Here is an 18,695-nt window from a genome sequence, read left to right as displayed (position 1 = left end):
TTCCAGAGCCCTGCTCTGCCCAGCACCACCTTCCTTGGGGATTAGGGGAGGGGTACTCTCTCTCTCTCTCTCTCTCTCTTTCTCTTTCTCTCTCTCTCACTCTTCCCACCTCACCTCCCTGGGCTCCATCATGATGCCTTTAAACACTTTCACCTCATTGCAAATGAGTTTTGGTCCAGGTCAAAGCTAGGCCTTTGGTCATCCTTGTTTAATGCTTCACAGATAAGGATTAGGGGAACAGTGAAGCGTAGGCTCAAACAGAGGAGCCCACACTGCCGGCTTTTTCCCATTACATTTTCATTTCTCACTCAGAAAAAGGACGGTTCTAGCAGTGTGGTCAGTGGAGAGAATCATCACCGGCAAACCCTGGAGACCTTTCTAGCCTTGGGTTAGAATGCACACCCGCCTCTGTGGGACTCCCAGATACCCAAACAAGCCCTTCTAGATGCCCTTGTCTGTTGGAAGGCTAAAGGCACAGCTCCCTGTCTTCCAGGGCAGCTTGTGGTTGGAGTGTCCTGCAGACAGTTTCTGTTTTTGAAAGTTTATCAGAAATTATGCATTTATTATAGAGAGACCATGGAGGTTCCCTTATTCCTTTTGTTTACAGCATGTTTTATGTTTACATTTTAGTGGTTCTGAAATTGGGATGCTTCTTAAAATAGACACACATGTTTGAATATGGTACTATGCCTTTTTTGTGTGAAGGGGTGTTCCCCAAATGACTGGATCCTAGAATTGAGGAAATACAGTAAAAAGTGCATTGGGAGAAAATCTTTCAAAACATAGAATCCATGGGAGAAAACAAGCATAGGACATCCTTGGTGGTGGAGGAGCTGAGACCACTGCCTTAAATCTCATGTTTCCCTAGAAACTCTATGTGTCACCATTATGGGGAAAAATGCCGACCCCCATTCCGTCCTGTTTCTATCTGTGGGGGTGACATACTTGGAGAAACAATTCCTAAAATTATCCCCATACCATTCCTCCTTCAGCTTTCAGGTCAAATATATTTGCATCTTTATCATAAGGGCCTTTCTTTTCCCGTTGTTATATTTGTTAATTTACAATTGTTTGGTTTGAAAAACAAGTATTTTTTCTTTTGCCTCCTGGCCTTTCGGTTTTTCTAAGGCAGCCTCAGAGAGCGTGGCTGTGGTGGGCTCCAGGAATGTCCTGGGAAGCCTGAGCCCACTGGGCTGGGGTCCTGGCTCCCGCCTCCGCCATGAGCATGTGACAGGCAGAGGCCATCCATGTGCTGTGGGGCCCACCATGCTCTGTGTAGAGCCTGCAGTCAGTGTGCAGGATGGGGCTGCATCAGAGCAGTTCTGTGTGAAGAATGGAGGCACTTCCAGCAGTTTGTCAGGATGGGCAGGAGCTTGTCAGGTCAAGGACTGGATCCCAAAGTCTAAAGCTCAAAAGGACAACCCAGAAGGAGTCCGAAAGTGAACTGCTCAGAGACTTCCTGCAAAGTTTATCCCAAAACAGGTGCTGCTCCTCAGTCTTCCTGGATGTTCCCCTTCGAGATGCTTAAAGGAAGGCATGCAAGGTTGAGTCATACTCTCACAGGGAGACCGAGGCAGAAAACAGACCAAGCCCTGACCAGCAATTCACAGAGCAATCTGGAAAGAAATAGGAAGAAAGCACCACCCTCTTCTAGCCTTCTCCTCCTCCTCTCCCATCTCCTTTGCATGCTTTCCCCACAAAGCCAGGTCTTTCATGCGAATATCCCCTAACCCAGCCTCAGTCTAGGTCGCAGGGGCTTTGATACTCAGATCAAGGCTGGCTGGCATCATTCTCAGACACTTCCTAGTGGAGAATTTCTACAGCTGCAGATGAGAAAATGGCTTCCTAGTGAGACTAGAAACAAGGAACCGAGTCTTCTTTTGTTTTTCTATACTGATCCAGTTTCTGACCTTGAATACCACTCTCAGGGCTTGTACCAAGAGGATGCAGGGTGGAGTGAAATGTTTCTGACCTCCCTCTCCGCCCCATCCTCCAGTAGAATCCCATTGACTGAAGCCCCCAGCTGGCCCCGGGGCCCTAGAACAGGAGGCTGTGTCACCCTCACTGCAGGCAGTGGCCCCTCAGGTGGCTCATCACACCCTGTGGACTCCTTTCTTCACCCCACACCATCCCCCGTGAGTAAGTGGTAATAGCTGCTTAATGTGCTGACTTACCCAATCCCTTCTTGGTCCATTACAACAAAAGTTGCTCTTTTCTCATTAGAACCATTTTTGTCAGGGTGTCTTTAATCAACAGCTTCCCCAGGGACAGTATTTTTAGAAGTTGTATTTTTCACACTCTCCCTTTTCCCCTTTTGGAAAATCTCATCCCAGTGCCTAGTGAAATGAACTAACGAGATGCCGGGAGAGCCCGGGCCCGTGTTAATTGGAACATGCGGAAGAAGTGGCCACGCACACCTTCAGCTCCTTCCTGCCTTACCTGCCGTCCTTTTCTCTGTCTCTTTGGTGTAGGTTGCACAGACAGCAGATGGTGTGGATGCCGACCTCTGGAAAGACGGCTTGTTTAAATCCAAGGTTACCAGATACCTGTGTTTCACAAGATCATTTTCCAAAGAAAATGTAAGTCTAGTTGTAGATTCCATTTGCTGAGTGAGCACAAGTAATTTACATTCCTGTTTGGAATTTCCTCATTTTGTTGTTGTGGTTTATTTTCATTGCCATGTTAATTTATCTGTGGTTTTAGGGAACTGGGTAGAATCAGCAGCCAGCACTGTGTTTCATTTATTAACAGTATTATTAACCATGTACCCAAGTGTACCGTGAATTCCATTAAATTGTGTTCTCAAAAGGAAACCAGGAAATTTCTCTCCCAGCTCTCATTTGCCTACCTTTCCTCCAAGCAACAAATCACAGGGTAGTGCAGCAGTGAGAGTTCTCCAGTGGAGCGGGATTTAATGCTGGCCAGCAAAGGCAGCATGGCTCAGGGAGGGCCCACATGACCCCACCCCGTCCACAGACATCATGCCCTTGCTTCCACAGTGACGTTTCTGCTCCCTTTGAGTCTCTATGTGACATATCACATTTCATTATTTTTGTGGGTAAGTATCCACTCATGCAGATTTCTCTTACTGTGCTTTTTAAAAATACTGGCACCTGTAACTTAGGAAACTTTAAAGACATCTACTAAGGTTCTTTTTTTTTTTTTTTTTTTTTTTTACATCTAATAAGGTATTTTAATAGATGAATTCGAAAAAAAGGAAGTAGCTTTAGTGAGTATCTTCTCTGTGCAAGGCCTGTCCTGGGTACCTCATTCTATCCGCACATAATCTTTACAAGTGGAAGGTCCTTTCCAGTGAAGAAACCAAGATCCAAGAGGTGACATGCTTGTTCAAGGTTACTTCTCTTCCCTAGCCCCAAATAGGGAGCAGTTGGGATTTTTATTTACAGGGCTAACATTTCATTTTTGCTCAAATGTTATCGTTTCTTTGTCATGTCAGTTTTTATTTTTGGAAATCTTTTTGTTGATTTATTTATATAAATTATAACAGTAATATTTATTTGTGGTTAAAGAAAAAAACTGAATCCAGATGACAAATATCCTCATTCAACAGCATGAAATGGGGAAAGCATTAGTCCTCCTCTCTGCCACCTGGGGAGAGGAGGGTGGGTCCATCACAGGGTCCTGGCATGTCCCCTCAGTGTTTCTGAATGTAGACCATCACGTGGCTTTCTGGCTTGCACTCTCTTCTACCCCCATTCCTGTTGTTTGTTGTTAATTCTTTGGTAGGAGAATTATTCTGAACATATTCAGGACTGGGAGAAAAGCCATTGCTTTATTTTTTTCCCCCTAATTACAAGAGCAATATATGCTCGTTGTAAAGTACAGAGTTTATAATGGAGTCAGGGAAAATCTTGGCACAAAAGACGGTAATCTTCTCAATTCAGGCATTTGAGTATATTTTAAATATCAGGAAGGTAGCAGGGCTAAAGCATGGACAAGGGCACTGTGAGCTTGTAATGTGTCCCCGCAGGTTCCCCGGCTCACTGAGCATCCGGAGGAGACACCCAGGCATGGGCTGAAGGCTGAGTAGAGGCTTCAGTTAAAAATGAGTTAAGGCCAAAGAGGCTTCAGTTAAAAGTGGCCCGAGGACAGCCATGATCTCTGTGATCATTTTTTATTTTTGTTTTCGTTGCATTTTACCCCAAAGACTGTGGGGTGTTGGTACCTAGGCTAGTGGAGTCCCCGCATCCCTTGGCATGGGGACAGTGACAGATCTGAATGTGACAAAGACAAGTCACCGGGGCTTGTTAGCATTGGGTGTCGTGGGTAAGTGTATTAGAGAAAACCCATTGATTTTGTCAACATGTGTTGAACATTGAAAAGATGTTTCTTGGGCATGTTGAAGGGATGTTAGAATAGGACAAAGGCAGTGTGAGAAGCCTCTGCCTTGCTTTTGAAGCGGTGCATATTGTTTCTGGAAAAAGAATGAATGGATCCAATACTGGGATCCAAACTATCAAGTTCCAGTGGTTGGCAGGGGGGCCCACTTGCCAGCCCAGGAGTGCAGGAGGAATCGAATATTTTAATCTGTTACAGCCAATCTGTGCTGGCTCTGTAGTCTGAACCAAGACGTTGAAGAACATAGTGTTTTACAACTGTAAAGGAGGGATGTGGGATCTCCAGACTGGACAGATTCTTAATTAGGTGACCTGAGACTCCCAGCGTAGGAGTTTTGGGAGACTCCTTTGGAACCTAAATTCCTTTCCCCCAATAATGCTGTTAATACAGAAACCTGGCTTTGGAGTGACATTGCTTCCTGGGGAAGGATCGAGATTAATTGCACTTTTCATGCCCTGTACTTTCTGCATTACCTGTAATAATAATGTACATAGATTAGGTAGGGAGGATATTAAACAGAAGGATTTATGAACATTTGAATATTAAGTTGGTTATCTGTGGCTACCTTAAATGCAAGGTTGTCAAAAATAATTACAGTATACTAGCAAATACTGGCTACCAGAGACAATATAAATACCCTGAGTCAGTGCATATTGGGCTTTTGGCATGAATCATTTGCTCAACAAGGATTGGGAATACGTTCTTCATATTTATGAGGAGGAAATGAAAGAGAGCACAGATGGGGGAGGGGAGAGGAACAGGCAAAATTAATGGTGTCGCAGACCCACTGTATTAAACCCAGTACAGTGGCAGCCCTGTGTGAGGAGGGACCACACTTGGGCTGTGGGGGGCTCTGACAGTGCAGCCTCCCATTTGGTATGCATGCAACGGGTTTTCCATGCTTTTTTTTTTAAATGGATGCACCACTGATGTTCGGGTTTTATAATCAGGGACATTTGTAGAGTGTGTGGAGGGTGAGGTCACTAAGTGGTTTGCAGTTGACTTCTATAAAACCCAACTTGTCAAGTAGAAGACATTTGAGAAGGATATTGATGAATGCCCATCCATCTGCAGGGCAGGAAAACATGCCTAGTTGTTAATTTCTCAATGCAGAAAGCAGTGATGACATGGAAAAGCAACTGCCATGAAAAAAAATTATGATAGATTAGGCCAGGCGATTCTGAAAGCAGCTGATGCTTGCAAGTTAGGTTAATAGTTCAAACCCTTCCTACACGGTCAGAGATTTATTCCGCATTCTGAGGTCCCACTTACCACTCTCTAGGCTGTGCTGTACGTTGTCTTCCTAAAACCCAGCTACCTGGAATGTCAGAATATTAATTGTTGCCAAATATGATAGTTCTGAGAGAAAGAAACGGTTTCCTGATGGCAGTGCCGTAAAAACACTGATCATAGGTTATACTTGCTGTTTTGACCTTCCTAGTTAAATTTTAATAATTTATTTCATTTGTATACTTTTGGTTGATAATATATATATTTATTAGTATATATCAGTATCAGTACTTTACATATTTTTATTGATCTAGTTTAGATTTGACATCTCAGCAAACCCAACTTGATGTCTGTGTGTGTGTGTGTGTGTGTGTGTGTGTGTGTGTGTATTTTTTTGAGACAAAGTCTCCCTCTGTCGCCCAGGCTGGAATGCAGTGGCACAGTCTCAACTCACTGCAACCTCCGCCTCCCGGGTTCAAGCAATTCTCCTGTCTCAGCCTTCAGAGTAGCTGGGACTACAGGTGCCCACCACTACGACGAGCTAATTTTTGTATTTTTTAAAGTAGAGACAGGGTTTCACCATGTTGCCAGGTTGGTCTTAAACTCCTGACCTCAAGTGATCTGCCTGCCTTGGCCTTCCAAAGTGCTGGGACTACAGACATGAGCCACTGTGCCCAGCCGATTTTTATTTTATTTTTTTTTTTGAGACAGGGTCTCACTCTGTTGCCCAGGCTGAAGTGCAGTGGCATGATCTTGGCTCACTGCAGCCCCAACCTCCCAGGCTCCAACCATCCTCCTGCTTCAGCTTCCTGAGTAGCTGGGGCTACATGCATAAGTGCCACCACACTCAGCCATTTTTTTTTTTTTTCATTTCTAGAGATGGGGTTTTGCCATGTTTCCTAGGCTGGTCTCAAACTCCTGAGCTGAAGTGCCCCATCCGCCTTGGCCTCCCAAAATGTTGGGATTATGGGTGTGAACTACAGCACCTGGCCTACTCTGAGTGGCCCAGTTGAAAAATGTGCCCCCAAAATTAATTTATTCAGCAAATAATTACTGAGTACCTGCTATGTGGCAGAAACCATGCTAGGCTTGTATTTACAGTAGGAACAGAGATAGTTTTGGTCCTCATGGTTCTTAAACTCTAGAAGGGAGACAGATATTAAACAAATAACCCCACAAATTGATAGGGAGGGAAAAAGAGAGTGCCAAGAGGGAACATGACACAGTTTAGATGATGAGAACTCCCTGCTTGGATTTCAGAGACGTGGCACAGTGCAGGTGGAGGTGGGATCTTGGCTCCCATGTGCAGAGATGGAGGTAGCAGCCCTTCTTCTCTAAGCAAGATGGAACAACAGCCTGAGAAGTTGCTGTCCAGGGCAGAGTGATGGCTGACCAACTAGATGCTTGTCCAAGGATGCTGAACAAGTAAACAGAGAGCATGCTCACGCTGGGCTTCGGGGATGAGGCACTTCTGCAAAATGGGCACGTGGAGTGCATTGCTAGTATCCTAACAGGAGAGATTTGGGATTAGAACCCATCATTCTTTCCTTAACTGGCTCTGACTAGAGAGCGGGAACCAAGCTGCAGATTACTCTGAAGATTTTGATGAAATTTCCAAAGTGGCCCCACATATTTAAGTTGTAGGGTAGATACCTTTAGCGCTCATTTCCAGCTTGAAATGCGGGCTGCAAGTGCCAGCATGTTTGCAAAGAGCTCTCTCTTGCAATTACAGAATAGTCTACTGTCTTTGAAAGATATTTTTACACTAGTTACAGAAACTGCGCACTGTGGACCCCATACACTACCACTAAATAGAAACTTTAGGAGGCCCTGGTGCATGTCATTTTAGAAGATGTGTAATATTGAGGCAGCAGGGCATTCACTCTGTATTAGTTTATGATTCTTGGGATTTTGCAAAATGTATCTAGCAACTGAAATGTGTGTCACTATGCAGACTGGTGATCACTTAGGAGTGTGATGGGTTCCCTGTTAGGTTTACGTGCAGCTCTTCCCTACGAGTGCCTCAGGAATTTGCTCTTTCTAAAACCTGGCCTTGAGATCTGATGCTCAGGGCTGAATGGCAGCCTGGTCCCGGGACCTGTGAGCACAGCTGCCCTCTGCTGGGTTATGTCTAGAGCATCTCCTGGGTTGCTCCGAGCTCACCAAGGCCGTGTCTGAGTGAGTGGCTTTGAGGTTCCACAGATGAAACTCCTTCCTGGGGGCCACACGAGTCCCTTTGTAACCACTGGGGAACATTAAGTGTCACCTACTCTAATTAACCTGCTGTCATAAAGCTGCACGAGTCATTGTGTTAAATATGCATCTTGAAGCCAAAATGGCAAACCTACCACAGGCGTGTTCAGATTAATAGTCTGTATCTCTTTTCTTTCTTCCCAAGAGTCATCTGGGGAACGTGTTAGTAGATATGAAGCTCATTGACATCAAGGACACACTGCCTGTGGGCTTCATCCCAATTCAGGAGACGGTGGACACACGTGAGTCATCCTTTAGTAGCACTCATCACAATGAGGGTTTTCTTCCTCCAGGTATATTTGCAGGTGTTTTTTATGTGCATTTTTCTTCAGAAACATTTTAGGAAGCCTTACTGTGTGCCCATGAATAAACCCTGCTGCTTTTGATGTGTGTCTGGCTGGGTTCTCCAAGGAGTTTGCAGAGTATTCTGGGTAGTGGCATGTAAATGAGCAGAACGTCCCTTTCTTTTAGAATGGTGCTCCCTGCTGAATTGGCTCACTGGGGAGTGGAATGGTGAAACTGGATATAGTTTGTCTCTAGTTCTGCCTCTGGTGTTGCTGAAGCCAAATTTGGCACAAGACCCAGAAGGAAGCGGAAAGAAAACAATCAGAAGACGCCCAGAGAATACAAGACCAATAATGTGCCCATTTGGGGCCCATAGAGCAAACAAGAAAAGTGAGAATCAGAAAGACTGCGAATTAAACTTCACAGGTTCGAATTGGACTGAATATTCTGACCCCTGAGCAGTGCCGAGCAGAAGTGATTCACTGAGGATTCGCAGCTTCTTCACGGTGCTGGAGCGCTTGGAGCTTGTTGACCCGCACATGGGTGATTAAATGGTGCTGGAAAACCTCTGGCAATTGGGCTTCTTTGTTTTGGTGTAATATAACTTACCTTATTTTGTTTTTAATCACTTGTCAGCCAACGATATCTACAACAGTGAACACACAAAAAATACAGAGAATCCTTTTGTAACAACTCAGGGTTCATTAATTAAATGCTCTGTCTCATTTTCTGTCTCATACTTTATTCTTTCATAATTAGCCCCTCTTTGGTCTCACTATTTTTTGCTGTTTTCTTGCTAGCACTTCATATGATATGAACTAGAGTTTCTGTCTCTATGCAGATCCCACCTAACTGTTATGTTCATGAAACCAGCAGACCCCGTTGTATAGCATGTTTTTATTTTCCTGATGGCCTCTTCACATTTCGACTTTGGATTGCTTTTTGTCTTTTGTTACTGTATGTATTACCTGATATTCATAAGAGCTGATATTTAGTATGCATTTACTGTATGCTTACCCCTGTTATAAAAGCTTTACCTCCCTGATTTCATTTAATCTTCAGAAGACCCCTCTTTAGAGATGGGCATTATTATACCCATTTCACATATGAGAAAAATGAAGCACACTCACTACTTAGGGATTAAAGAACTTAGCCAAAGTCATGCATCGAGAACTGGAGGAATAACTAGAATGCTCACATACGTCTTACTCCAGCCACACTTTTAACCATAGCGCCACACTGGAAGAGCATGTGTAAGCACCTTTTACAGTTATCTTTTATATTAATGTATAGAGTTTTTAAAAATTAAGATATAACTCACATACCATGCAATTCACCCATTTGACGTGTACAGTTCGGTGGTTTTTAGTAAATGCAGAGTTGTGCAACCATTATTGCACATTCTATCACCCCCAAAACCCATTATCAGGATATCACCCCATACCCCTTAGTAACCACTCTTATTTCTCTGGAGACCTCCCCACTCCCTACCAGCCCTAGGCAACCACTGATGTGTTTTCTACATCGATTTGCCTATTCTGGACATTTCATATAAATGGAGTCACACAGTGTATGGTCTTTTGTGACCAGCTTCTCTCACTTAGCATAATGTTTTCAAGGTTGGTCCATGTTGTAGGATAGACCATTGCTTCATTCCTTCTTATCACCAAATAATAGAATATTATATGGATATACCACATTTTGGTTATCCATTCAACTGATGTATATCTGGGTTGTATGTACTTTTTGGCTGTTAGGCATGAGGTTGCTATGAACATTCACATGTGCAAGTTTTTGTGTGGACATGTTTTCATTTCTCTTGGGCATCTACCTAGTCATGGAATTGCTGGGTCATGTGGTAACTAGGTATGTTTGAAGAACTACCAAATGATGCTTCAAAGGAGCTCCACTGTTTCTTATTCCCCCCAGCAGCGTACATAGGTTCCAGGTTGCCCACACCTTCACCAGCACTTCGTTATTGTCTGTTTGATTCTATCATCTTAGTGGGCGTGAAGTGGAATCTCCTCGTGCTTTCTGTTTGCACTTCTCTGATGGCAAATGACATTGAGTATCTTTTGACGTGCTTGTTGGCCATTTGTATTATCTCCTTTGCTTAGAGCTACAGTTGTCTCAAAGACTTGGATTGATTTCCTGCATTTCCCCTGTGTTTTTCAGTTTTAACATTTGCGTTGGTGTTCGTTTTTTGACAGTCCGTTGACTTCGAATGTCTTTATATTGATATGCTGTGGAGCCACAAGGGGTTTTCCATTCTGCATTTTCCTCTCAGTTAGTTGGACCAGTTCACTGAGGCTCTGTCCTGTCTGGGCTTGGGGCAGCTGCTGGGGGGCCAAGGGGTTCTGGTTGGGAAGTTTCTCCCCTGTAACTGGGAGTACACAGGTTGCTGTCCCAAGTGTGGACTCTGTGGTTGTCCTGGGCCCAACGCCAGGTGCCTTGTCACACTGGAGGGTGGGCGGCTGGGAGCCTCTTCGTGTCTGGGTCTAGCAACATTTCCTGGAGCCTTTAACCAGGGGACAGAGGAGCCCACGCTGACCAGATACGCCTTATGGTCAGCTCTGTATTGTTTGAGAGTATTCAAGGCCCTGATTTTATAAAGTCAGCCAAAAAGAGGAGACTCCTGTAATTAATTTAAAATATAGTTTGCTGTAATCCATATAGCACTGAAAAACTGGAAGACTGTTTGTTTTAGTAAAGTGCTGTGTACTTTCTCTGTGTTCATTAGCATGACTGAACACATTTCTATTGACTATGTATAATATGTTTACTTAAAATTAGTCCTGCTTAAGCATGTGTAATTAGTGGCTCCATCTCTTACCCCGAGTTTGCTGCAGACAGAGGAATGGAGCCAAGAGCAGCGTGGCAACAGCAAGTGAAACATCCAGTGTTAGTTTTCCTTGTGTAACGGTCTCATCTTCTTCTCGCCTTCAAAGGCCAATCTGATGAGCTGATAATCTTGGAAGGTGCAGAGTGGCTGTGAACAGTGCCCCCCTACCCCCCAGGTTGCTGTCCCAAGTGTGGACCTCAAGGTTGGGTCTTGTCACACAGGAGTGTGGGCAGGAGGGAGCCTCTTCGTTTCCAGTTCTAGGGTCATTTCCTAGATGTTCCTCAGTGTTAGGGTCTGGATTCAGAACTTTGTTTCTCTCCGCTTGTAGATCTGCTCTAGCCCTCAGTTTCTGTGCCTGGAGGACCCACAAAGTTATCCGACTCTTTAAAAAACAAACTTACATCACTAAAAACATAACAACAAAACAATTCTACTGATTTTCTTGTCCTCCTTCTCCCCCACCCACCCCGCCCCTGTAGTCAAACCCCCGGGCAGGACTGTACTTCTCATTCTGTTCCTCAATTTGAATGTGCTATTGAATGTATTATTTCCTGCCACAGAACTGCAAGGTCTTGAAACCCAATACCAAGTACAGGCATAAATTACACATTAGAGGCTTGCTTGTCAATAATGACAGTAAGATCCCATGCAGCTGTTCTTTACTGAGCACTTACTGTGTGCCACGCACTGGACTGAGTGGATCACATGTGCTGGCACAGTGCAACCAGCCCACATCCCTATGTGGCGGGTTTCATTAACTCCCTTTTACAGTTTACCAAGACCCAGAGAAATTAAGTAACTTGCCTAAGGTCACAGTGCCAGAAAATGGTGGAGTTGGAATTTCAACCCAGATCAGTCTGACTCGTGTATTAAATGGCTGCAGTTGGTTGAAACTCGGGTTTAAAAGCACAAACACACACATCCCATTGCTCAGCACTGGAGGTTGCTTGGGGACCAACTTCTTACTCTTAAGGCTTGATAAGTAAGAGAAAAGAATCACATGCTTATCCTTTCTTTCCTATATAAAACTTATTTCAGGGAGACCAAATAGTTGATGAAGGTAAGTTATGTATAGAAGGATTCTATCTTAAAAATGCAGAAGGAAGCCAGGTGCCGTGGCTCATGCCTGTAATCCCAGCACTTTGGGAGGCTGAGGCGGGCGGATCATGAGGTCAGGAGTTCAAGATCAGCCTGATCAATATGGTGAAACCCTCATCTCTACTAAAAATACAAAAATTAGCTGGGCGTGGTAGCACATGCCTGTAATCCCAGCTACTCAAGAGGCTGACGTAGGAGAATCACTTGAATGCAGGAGGCAGAGGTTGCAGTGAGCCGAGATTGCGCCACTGTACTCTAGCCTGGGCTACAGAGCAAGACTCCATCTAAAAAAAAAAAAAGCAGAAGGAATAACAGAGTTCAAAAATCACCATTGTGAACCTTTAATAAAGTATGAATCTTAGCAACAGTCATCAGTGGGTGAGAAAGTGCTCAGAGGATGGCCGTTGGGGAACTGTGTGACCAAGGTCCCAGGCCAACACCAGCAGAGCTCAGCAAGAATGGCCCAGCCAGACTCTGGGTCTTGCTACATGACAGCCTAGAAGGACACGTGCCCCTGGGCAGCATGTGCACCTAAAAGACCTAACCTGAGTCTAATCGAGGCCTTAGCTCTGTCAGTCTACAGGAAGCACAGGGGAAGGACCCAATTTCTCCAACCTGTCAGTGCTCTGAATAAAAGGGAGCAGGAGTGGTTTTTCCAGAGCCAAATGGACTGGGAGGCCTGACACCCAGAGGCAGCACCTTGGCGTCCTGTAGATCTGGATGCAGGCAAAATGGAGAAAATGTGCATGGAGACTCTCTCTTGGATGATACTCGGGAATTCTTCATTTTGTTAGGAATGGTGATGGCATGGTGGTCTTTAAAGAAGCGTCTATCCTAGATGCCTACTGAGGTATTGATGGCAACATGACATGGTGTCATTGGGGATTCATTTTAAGTATCCAGCAAAACTGCAGGGGTGGGAAGAGAGGAAACCAGCTTGTTCATTTTGCGTGGTATTGACACTGGGTGTTAGAAACACGTGGATTTGTTCTGCTGTTCTCTCTGCTTTGGGGTATGTTTGAAGATTTCTGTAATAAAAAGCAGAAAAGAAAAGAAGTCCATGTGGTGAAATGTGAACGCGCGGGGCGTCAGGGTGCAGGTTTCTGATGGCTGAGCAGTAAGCAGGTTGTGGTTGTGGCTCGTAGAAGCCACCCAGGTTTACTGTAGTGTGTGTGGTCCTCTTTTCAGCAGGGGGTGTCTGGGTTGGCTCCTGCATGCAGAGCAGGGTGACTGCAGCCCCAAGGAAGGCAGGCGGCAGAGCCCAGCAGCTTAGGTGACCTGCCACTTCTGCTGCCAGGAACGGGGTGTGACAGGGGACGTGGTTTTCAGAGTAGAGATGGTGGCATCTCTGGAAAACTTATACCTTTTCTGTTGTCCTTTCCTTCAGAGGAAGTGGCTTTTAGGAAGAAGAGGCTGTGCATTAAGTTTATTCCACGGGATTCAACAGAAGCTGCGATTTGTGACATTCGGATCATGGGCCGGACCAAGCAGGCCCCGCCTCAGTACACGTTTATTGGGTGAGTGTTAATGACAGGAATCTCAGCTGCTGCTGTTCCCTGAGAGAGCTCAGAGCACTCCAGGCAATGAGGTCCAAGAGGTTTCTGCGCTGTCCCCAGGCTCTCAGCCACAGGCCTCGATCAGCCCAGCACTCCCCGCTGCCCTTCCTGCTCAGCTGCGGCCTCTCCGCGTCTAGGCTCGCACTGCTGACTCCACCTTAGGGCCTTTCCTCCCTTGCCGTTCTGCGCATTCACCCTTGCAGCTCCTCTGGGTCCTTTCCCGACGTCCCGTGATGCCACTGGCCTCAACTCTCCACACCGGTTATTCACCCTAGGAAAGGTCACAGGGACCTATTTTGTACCACGAGGCCAAGGCCCTGGATGTGGTCGTGAGTGAGGCAAAGGCCCCGCTGTCACCAAGCTGATGTTCTAAAAGGGACAGATGAGTTATAAACAAGAAAATAAATGAGATAATTCCGGACAGTGAGAAGAGTGAAACACAATGATAAAGAGCGGGCTTCTCCGTGATGAGGGGGTCAGGAAGGTGACGCTTGAGCAGAGACCTGAACGTCAGGAAGCCAGCCATGCACAGATGTGAAGCAGAGCCTGCGAGACAGAGCAGGAGAGACGCGGGAATGCACGGGCCACGTTCTGGGTGCAGAATGCAGCCCCGTGCAGCTGGAAGAGCCAGGGAGAGTGCTGGGACAAGGGCGAGGGTTGGCAGGACCTCCTGGGACGTGGCCTGGAGTTTATTCCAAGCACATTGGAAAGCCAGCGGAGGGCTCCAAGTCAGGGAGAAACACAAATGCTACACAGCTGCATGATAATTCCCCAGTAAGCAGGGAACTGCCGAGGCCTGGGCCAGTTTGTGCCTGGTTCCTCCTGTAGCCTCAGCACCTAGCATGGGCCTGGCTCTGTTGCGGCTCCATAAATACTTAGTACAGTAGAATTCCAGGGTTTCATCCAGGGCTCTGTGGATTGTAAGTGACAGGAAACCCAACCCAGTTTGGCTTGAGCAAAAGGAGGAATTTGTTGGCTGGCATGACAGAAGAGTTCGGGAGGCAGGACTGGCATGCCTGGAAGCGGGAGCTGGAAGGCCCGCACTGGGTTCTGGTTGCCCTGTCTCCCCCTGGCTCTGGTGCTGGGCCCTGTTCTGACATGTTTCCCCCTCAGGGAGGCTTGGTGCTGCAGTAGCTCCACCTGCTTTTCATCCAGGTTCAAGTCCAGAGGCCAAGAGCAAATTTGTGTTCCTGATAGTTCAAAAGTTCTAGAATTTACTCTCACTGGTCTTGATTGATTTAGGTAGGGTCGTTTGCACCCTGGGCTGGTCACTGTTTTCTGGAAAATTCTTCCATTGACCAGACCTGAGCAGGAAGTAGGATCAGCTCCATGGGAACTCAAGGACTAACCATGATGGGTGCTGCCCCTAAAATACGGAGGGGAAGTAGAAAGTCAGAAAGGGGGTGAGCGGATACCAGCTGACAGAGGAAATAGATGTTCACTGTCCTCAGTCAACTGCAATTCCAGGTGCGCACGTTACTCAGTGTGGTAGATGGTTTATGGCCCCCTCAGCCAGGCCTGGCAGGCGCCATATTTCCCCCTGTGGGCTCCCAGAGACACCCTCTCCTCCTTGGCTTCTGAGGCCTGGCTCCTGGCTCAGGCCTGTACTCTGCTTTGCTCATGTTCATTTGAGCCTGGAGCCTCCTCTTTATCAGCCAGGGCCTTTCCTGAAGGCCTAGACCTGGACAGAGAAGCAGATGAGTCCTTGTGGCATTTGCTTAAAGCCTGCAGGGAGCAGGTACCACAGAAATGCAGACAAGTTTCACCTCGGTGAGTCTTCAGCTCAGGCATCTGAGTGCTCTGTGTCAAGATCATGTGGTTAAGAAGGACCCTGTGATCACTCCCTTCCTACACACTCAAAAAGCTGTTTCCCAACGTGGTTTACAAATAGGACTACAGGAGTAGGAAATAGTTAAGAGAATAAACATACTTTAGGCACCTCAGAAGCACCCATTTACATATAAATGGCAGAAACCAGCAATTTAGTAATGAACTTTTAAAGTCTAATATCAGTTGCTATGTGTATCTTTAATTACAAACTATCTTATTGTAAAAAGATTCCATTTTTAACCAATTTAAACCATTTTAAGGAATAGATATTTACCAGTATATACCTTGATAAAACCAAAGCCTTTTTTCCTTGATATGACTTTGGAAATATTGCTATAGTTTTAATTCATCTTGGGGCAAAAATTCTTTTCCAGAGGAAGACAATTCCGGTGTTATTTTTAAGCAAGGAAATTTCAAATTGAGTATTCAGAACTCTAAGTCACTTATTCTTAAAAGTGGGCACAGTTCTACATGTTACTTTGCAAGGGTTTGGGGCTGTCAGTTGGGGACGAGAGAAAACTCACACTCCAAACAGCACCTCCAAAGCCTGGCAGCTGGAGGCCATGGCCCAGATGTGGAGAAATCAGTGCAGCTGGTTGGAATCACTCATCTAAGAAGACAAGATTGTGGTTTTACATGGTTCCTGTGGTGTTCTGAGAAGCTTATTAGGGGTTCCCACAGAATGAGTCTTTTTCCATTTTTTGAAGAGATTATATTCCTCTATACCAGGTCCCAAAGATGCAGTTGTGTGGGGCAGCTGGGAAGTTGGAAACTGAATATGGTGAAAATGATCCCATCACTATTCCTAGGAGCATGGCTGTCTCCTCAGGACTCACAAGTGTGTGGTGTGGTGTGGGTGGGGCTGTGGTGACTATGTAAGGGAGGTCACAGGAGAGCTTATGCAGTGTCTGGGTGGCCCCTTGGTGTCCACTCCTAGTTGTGTGATTCATAGGGCCTCGAGTTTTTTTTTTTTTTTTTTTTTTGAGACGGAGTTTCGCTCTTGTTACCCAGGCTGGAGTGCAATGGCGCGATCTCGGCTCACCGCAACCTCCGCCTCCTGGGTTCAGGCAATTCTCCTGCCTCAGCCTCCTGAGTAGCTGGGATTACAGGCACGCGCCACCATGCCCAGCTAATTTTTTGTATTTTTAGTAGTAGAGACGGGGTTTCACCATGTTGACCAGGATGGTCTCGATCTCTTGACCTCGTGATCCACCCGCCTCGGCCTCCCAAAGTGCTGGGATTACAGGCGTGAGCCACCGCGCCCGGCCTGGGCCTCGAGTTTTCTAGTTTGAAGATGACTCCCAAACTGACCCTGAGAATGAGGCCGACGGCAGGTGACACCCACCTGGAAGAGGCTGCGTCCTAAGATTGGGGTGTGTTAGAGAATAGGGGGCTGATTCTTCTCATGGTTAAAAGCCAGCATCTCCCTATCTGTCCCTCCTGACTGCACAAAGGACTTGATGTGGATTATCCCGTCACTCTACAAGGAAATGGCAAAACAAGAAGTTTGGAGAAGCAAGGAAAGTGCCAGCTGGGGTAGGAAGGCAAGCTCGGGGAGGGTGACGCAGGCGGCCTTGTCCTGAAGGGCTGCCTAGGTGAAACAGGTCACCCTCGTGTGAGCTGTGACGCCCAGAGCACAAAGGAGATGGTAGAACCTATCTCATGTGGGGGGTAAGAATTGATTCTCTGGTGTTTGAGACCATGACTCTTAGATGAGTTGGTTTGCTCTGTCACTCGGGTAAATGCTTTGTGCTACCCAGAGCCATGAAGATTTCTCTTTTTTCTTAAAGGGAACTGAACAGCATGGGGATCTGGTATCGAATGGGCAGAGTACCAAGAAATCATGACTCATCTCAACCCACAACGCCTTCCCAGTCATCAGCTGCTTCCACCCCAGCCCCCAACCTTCCCAGGTGAGGCCTTGTTGGTGGTGTCTTGAGTTGTCCTGTGGTCTTGGGTCCCTGGACAACATTTTAGAAAACTGCCACTTAGTGTCTGCTAAAGTAGGACAAAGTACAGCTGAACAATTGTAGAAGCAATATATCTTTAGAGGAGATTTTTTAAAATCCACTTGGAAATCTCTGCGTTACATGAATGCAAAGGCCATTCTATAGTCTATTTTGTACATGTCCTACAGGTTCCTAAAGTTGCAGATTATGCAACTTAAAATTGGCTTGCTATTCAGAAGAGCTGCTAGATACACACAGACACGTGCTGTGTAGCCATGTGGTTGGGCTCACTGGCCTTAAGGTAAAATTCCTTCTCTGTCTTGGCTAGCAACTCATTTGAAACCCAGGAGGGTTAGTGAGTTATTATATTCTTCATTTTCATATAATTTCTTTTTCCAATGGGCTATAAACTAAGGAATGAGTAGTTTGAGTCTGAGAGAATAGTGAGGAGTTTTTCAGGAAATGCTAGTTTTAATAATTGTCTCTGCAGAGAAACTTGGGCGAGCCAACTGTTTGCTCTGCAACTGATTTCAGTCATAATAGAGGTAGTAACAGCCTCTAATGGCTGGGCACGGTGGCTCACATCTATAATCCCAGCACTTTGGGAGGCCAAGGTGAGCGGATCATGAGGTCAGGAGTTCGAGACCAGCCTGGCCAACATGGTGAAACCCCGTCTCTACTAAAAATACAGAAATTAGCTGGGTATGGTGGCGGGTGCCTGTAATGCCAGCTACTTGGGAGGCTGAGACAGGAGAATCGCTTGAACCCAGGAGGCAGAGATTGCAGTGAGCCAAGATCACACTATTGCCCTCCAGCCTTGGGCGACAGGGCGAGACTCTGACTCAAAAAAAAAACGTGTAACAGTCTCTACATTTTCTGTAAAAAGAATCCTGTCAAGTAAAACTCCTATGCATGACTTGCAGTAAATTGAGGGCAAGGAACAAACAGCAATGATGGATAAAGTTTGAGAAAGGGATTACAAAAGTAAATAAAACAAGAACCATGAGGCAGCGTCACTTAGGGATGTAACGTAAGTGAGAATGGATCTCAAAGCTTCCACGTGTGTGAGTAGAGAGGAACAAAATCTGTCAGGAACAGGACAAAAGAGTCACTAGTGGGTCCTCCTGGGCCCTCCACACTACAGCCCGCCCTCCGGGACATGCCACCAGCTTTTTGTACCTGTTCCTTTGTGCCAAGCCTCCGCCTCACTTGGAAGATTGTGCTGTAATGAGGCCCTGAAGCCCCGAGGACTCTGTCCTCTGGAACATCCCTCTATAAAGACAATCTGGTCTT

At 46.0% G+C, this 18,695-nt stretch overlaps 1 protein-coding gene across 1 annotated transcript in view; it reads left to right on the top strand.

Moving 5' to 3' along the window:
- Positions 1–18,695, top strand: part of MVB12B (multivesicular body subunit 12B) — a 178,372-nt gene that overhangs the window by 52,696 nt on the left and 106,981 nt on the right. The window contains exons 3-6 of the mRNA XM_021674030.2: positions 2,472–2,579; positions 7,988–8,084; positions 13,455–13,584; positions 17,244–17,366. Of these exons, the coding sequence (XP_021529705.1) occupies positions 2,472–2,579; positions 7,988–8,084; positions 13,455–13,584; positions 17,244–17,366 (458 nt within the window). The remainder of the gene's footprint in view (positions 1–2,471; positions 2,580–7,987; positions 8,085–13,454; positions 13,585–17,243; positions 17,367–18,695) is intronic.

Source organism: Aotus nancymaae, unplaced genomic scaffold (genome assembly GCF_030222135.1).
Source record: "Aotus nancymaae isolate 86718 unplaced genomic scaffold, 86718_ANA_hifiasm-v0.15.2.pri h1tg000003l, whole genome shotgun sequence".
NCBI lineage: Eukaryota > Metazoa > Chordata > Mammalia > Primates > Aotidae > Aotus > Aotus nancymaae.
The sequence above is the reverse complement of the archived record's forward strand: the minus strand, read 5'-3'. Positions and strand labels throughout refer to the sequence as shown.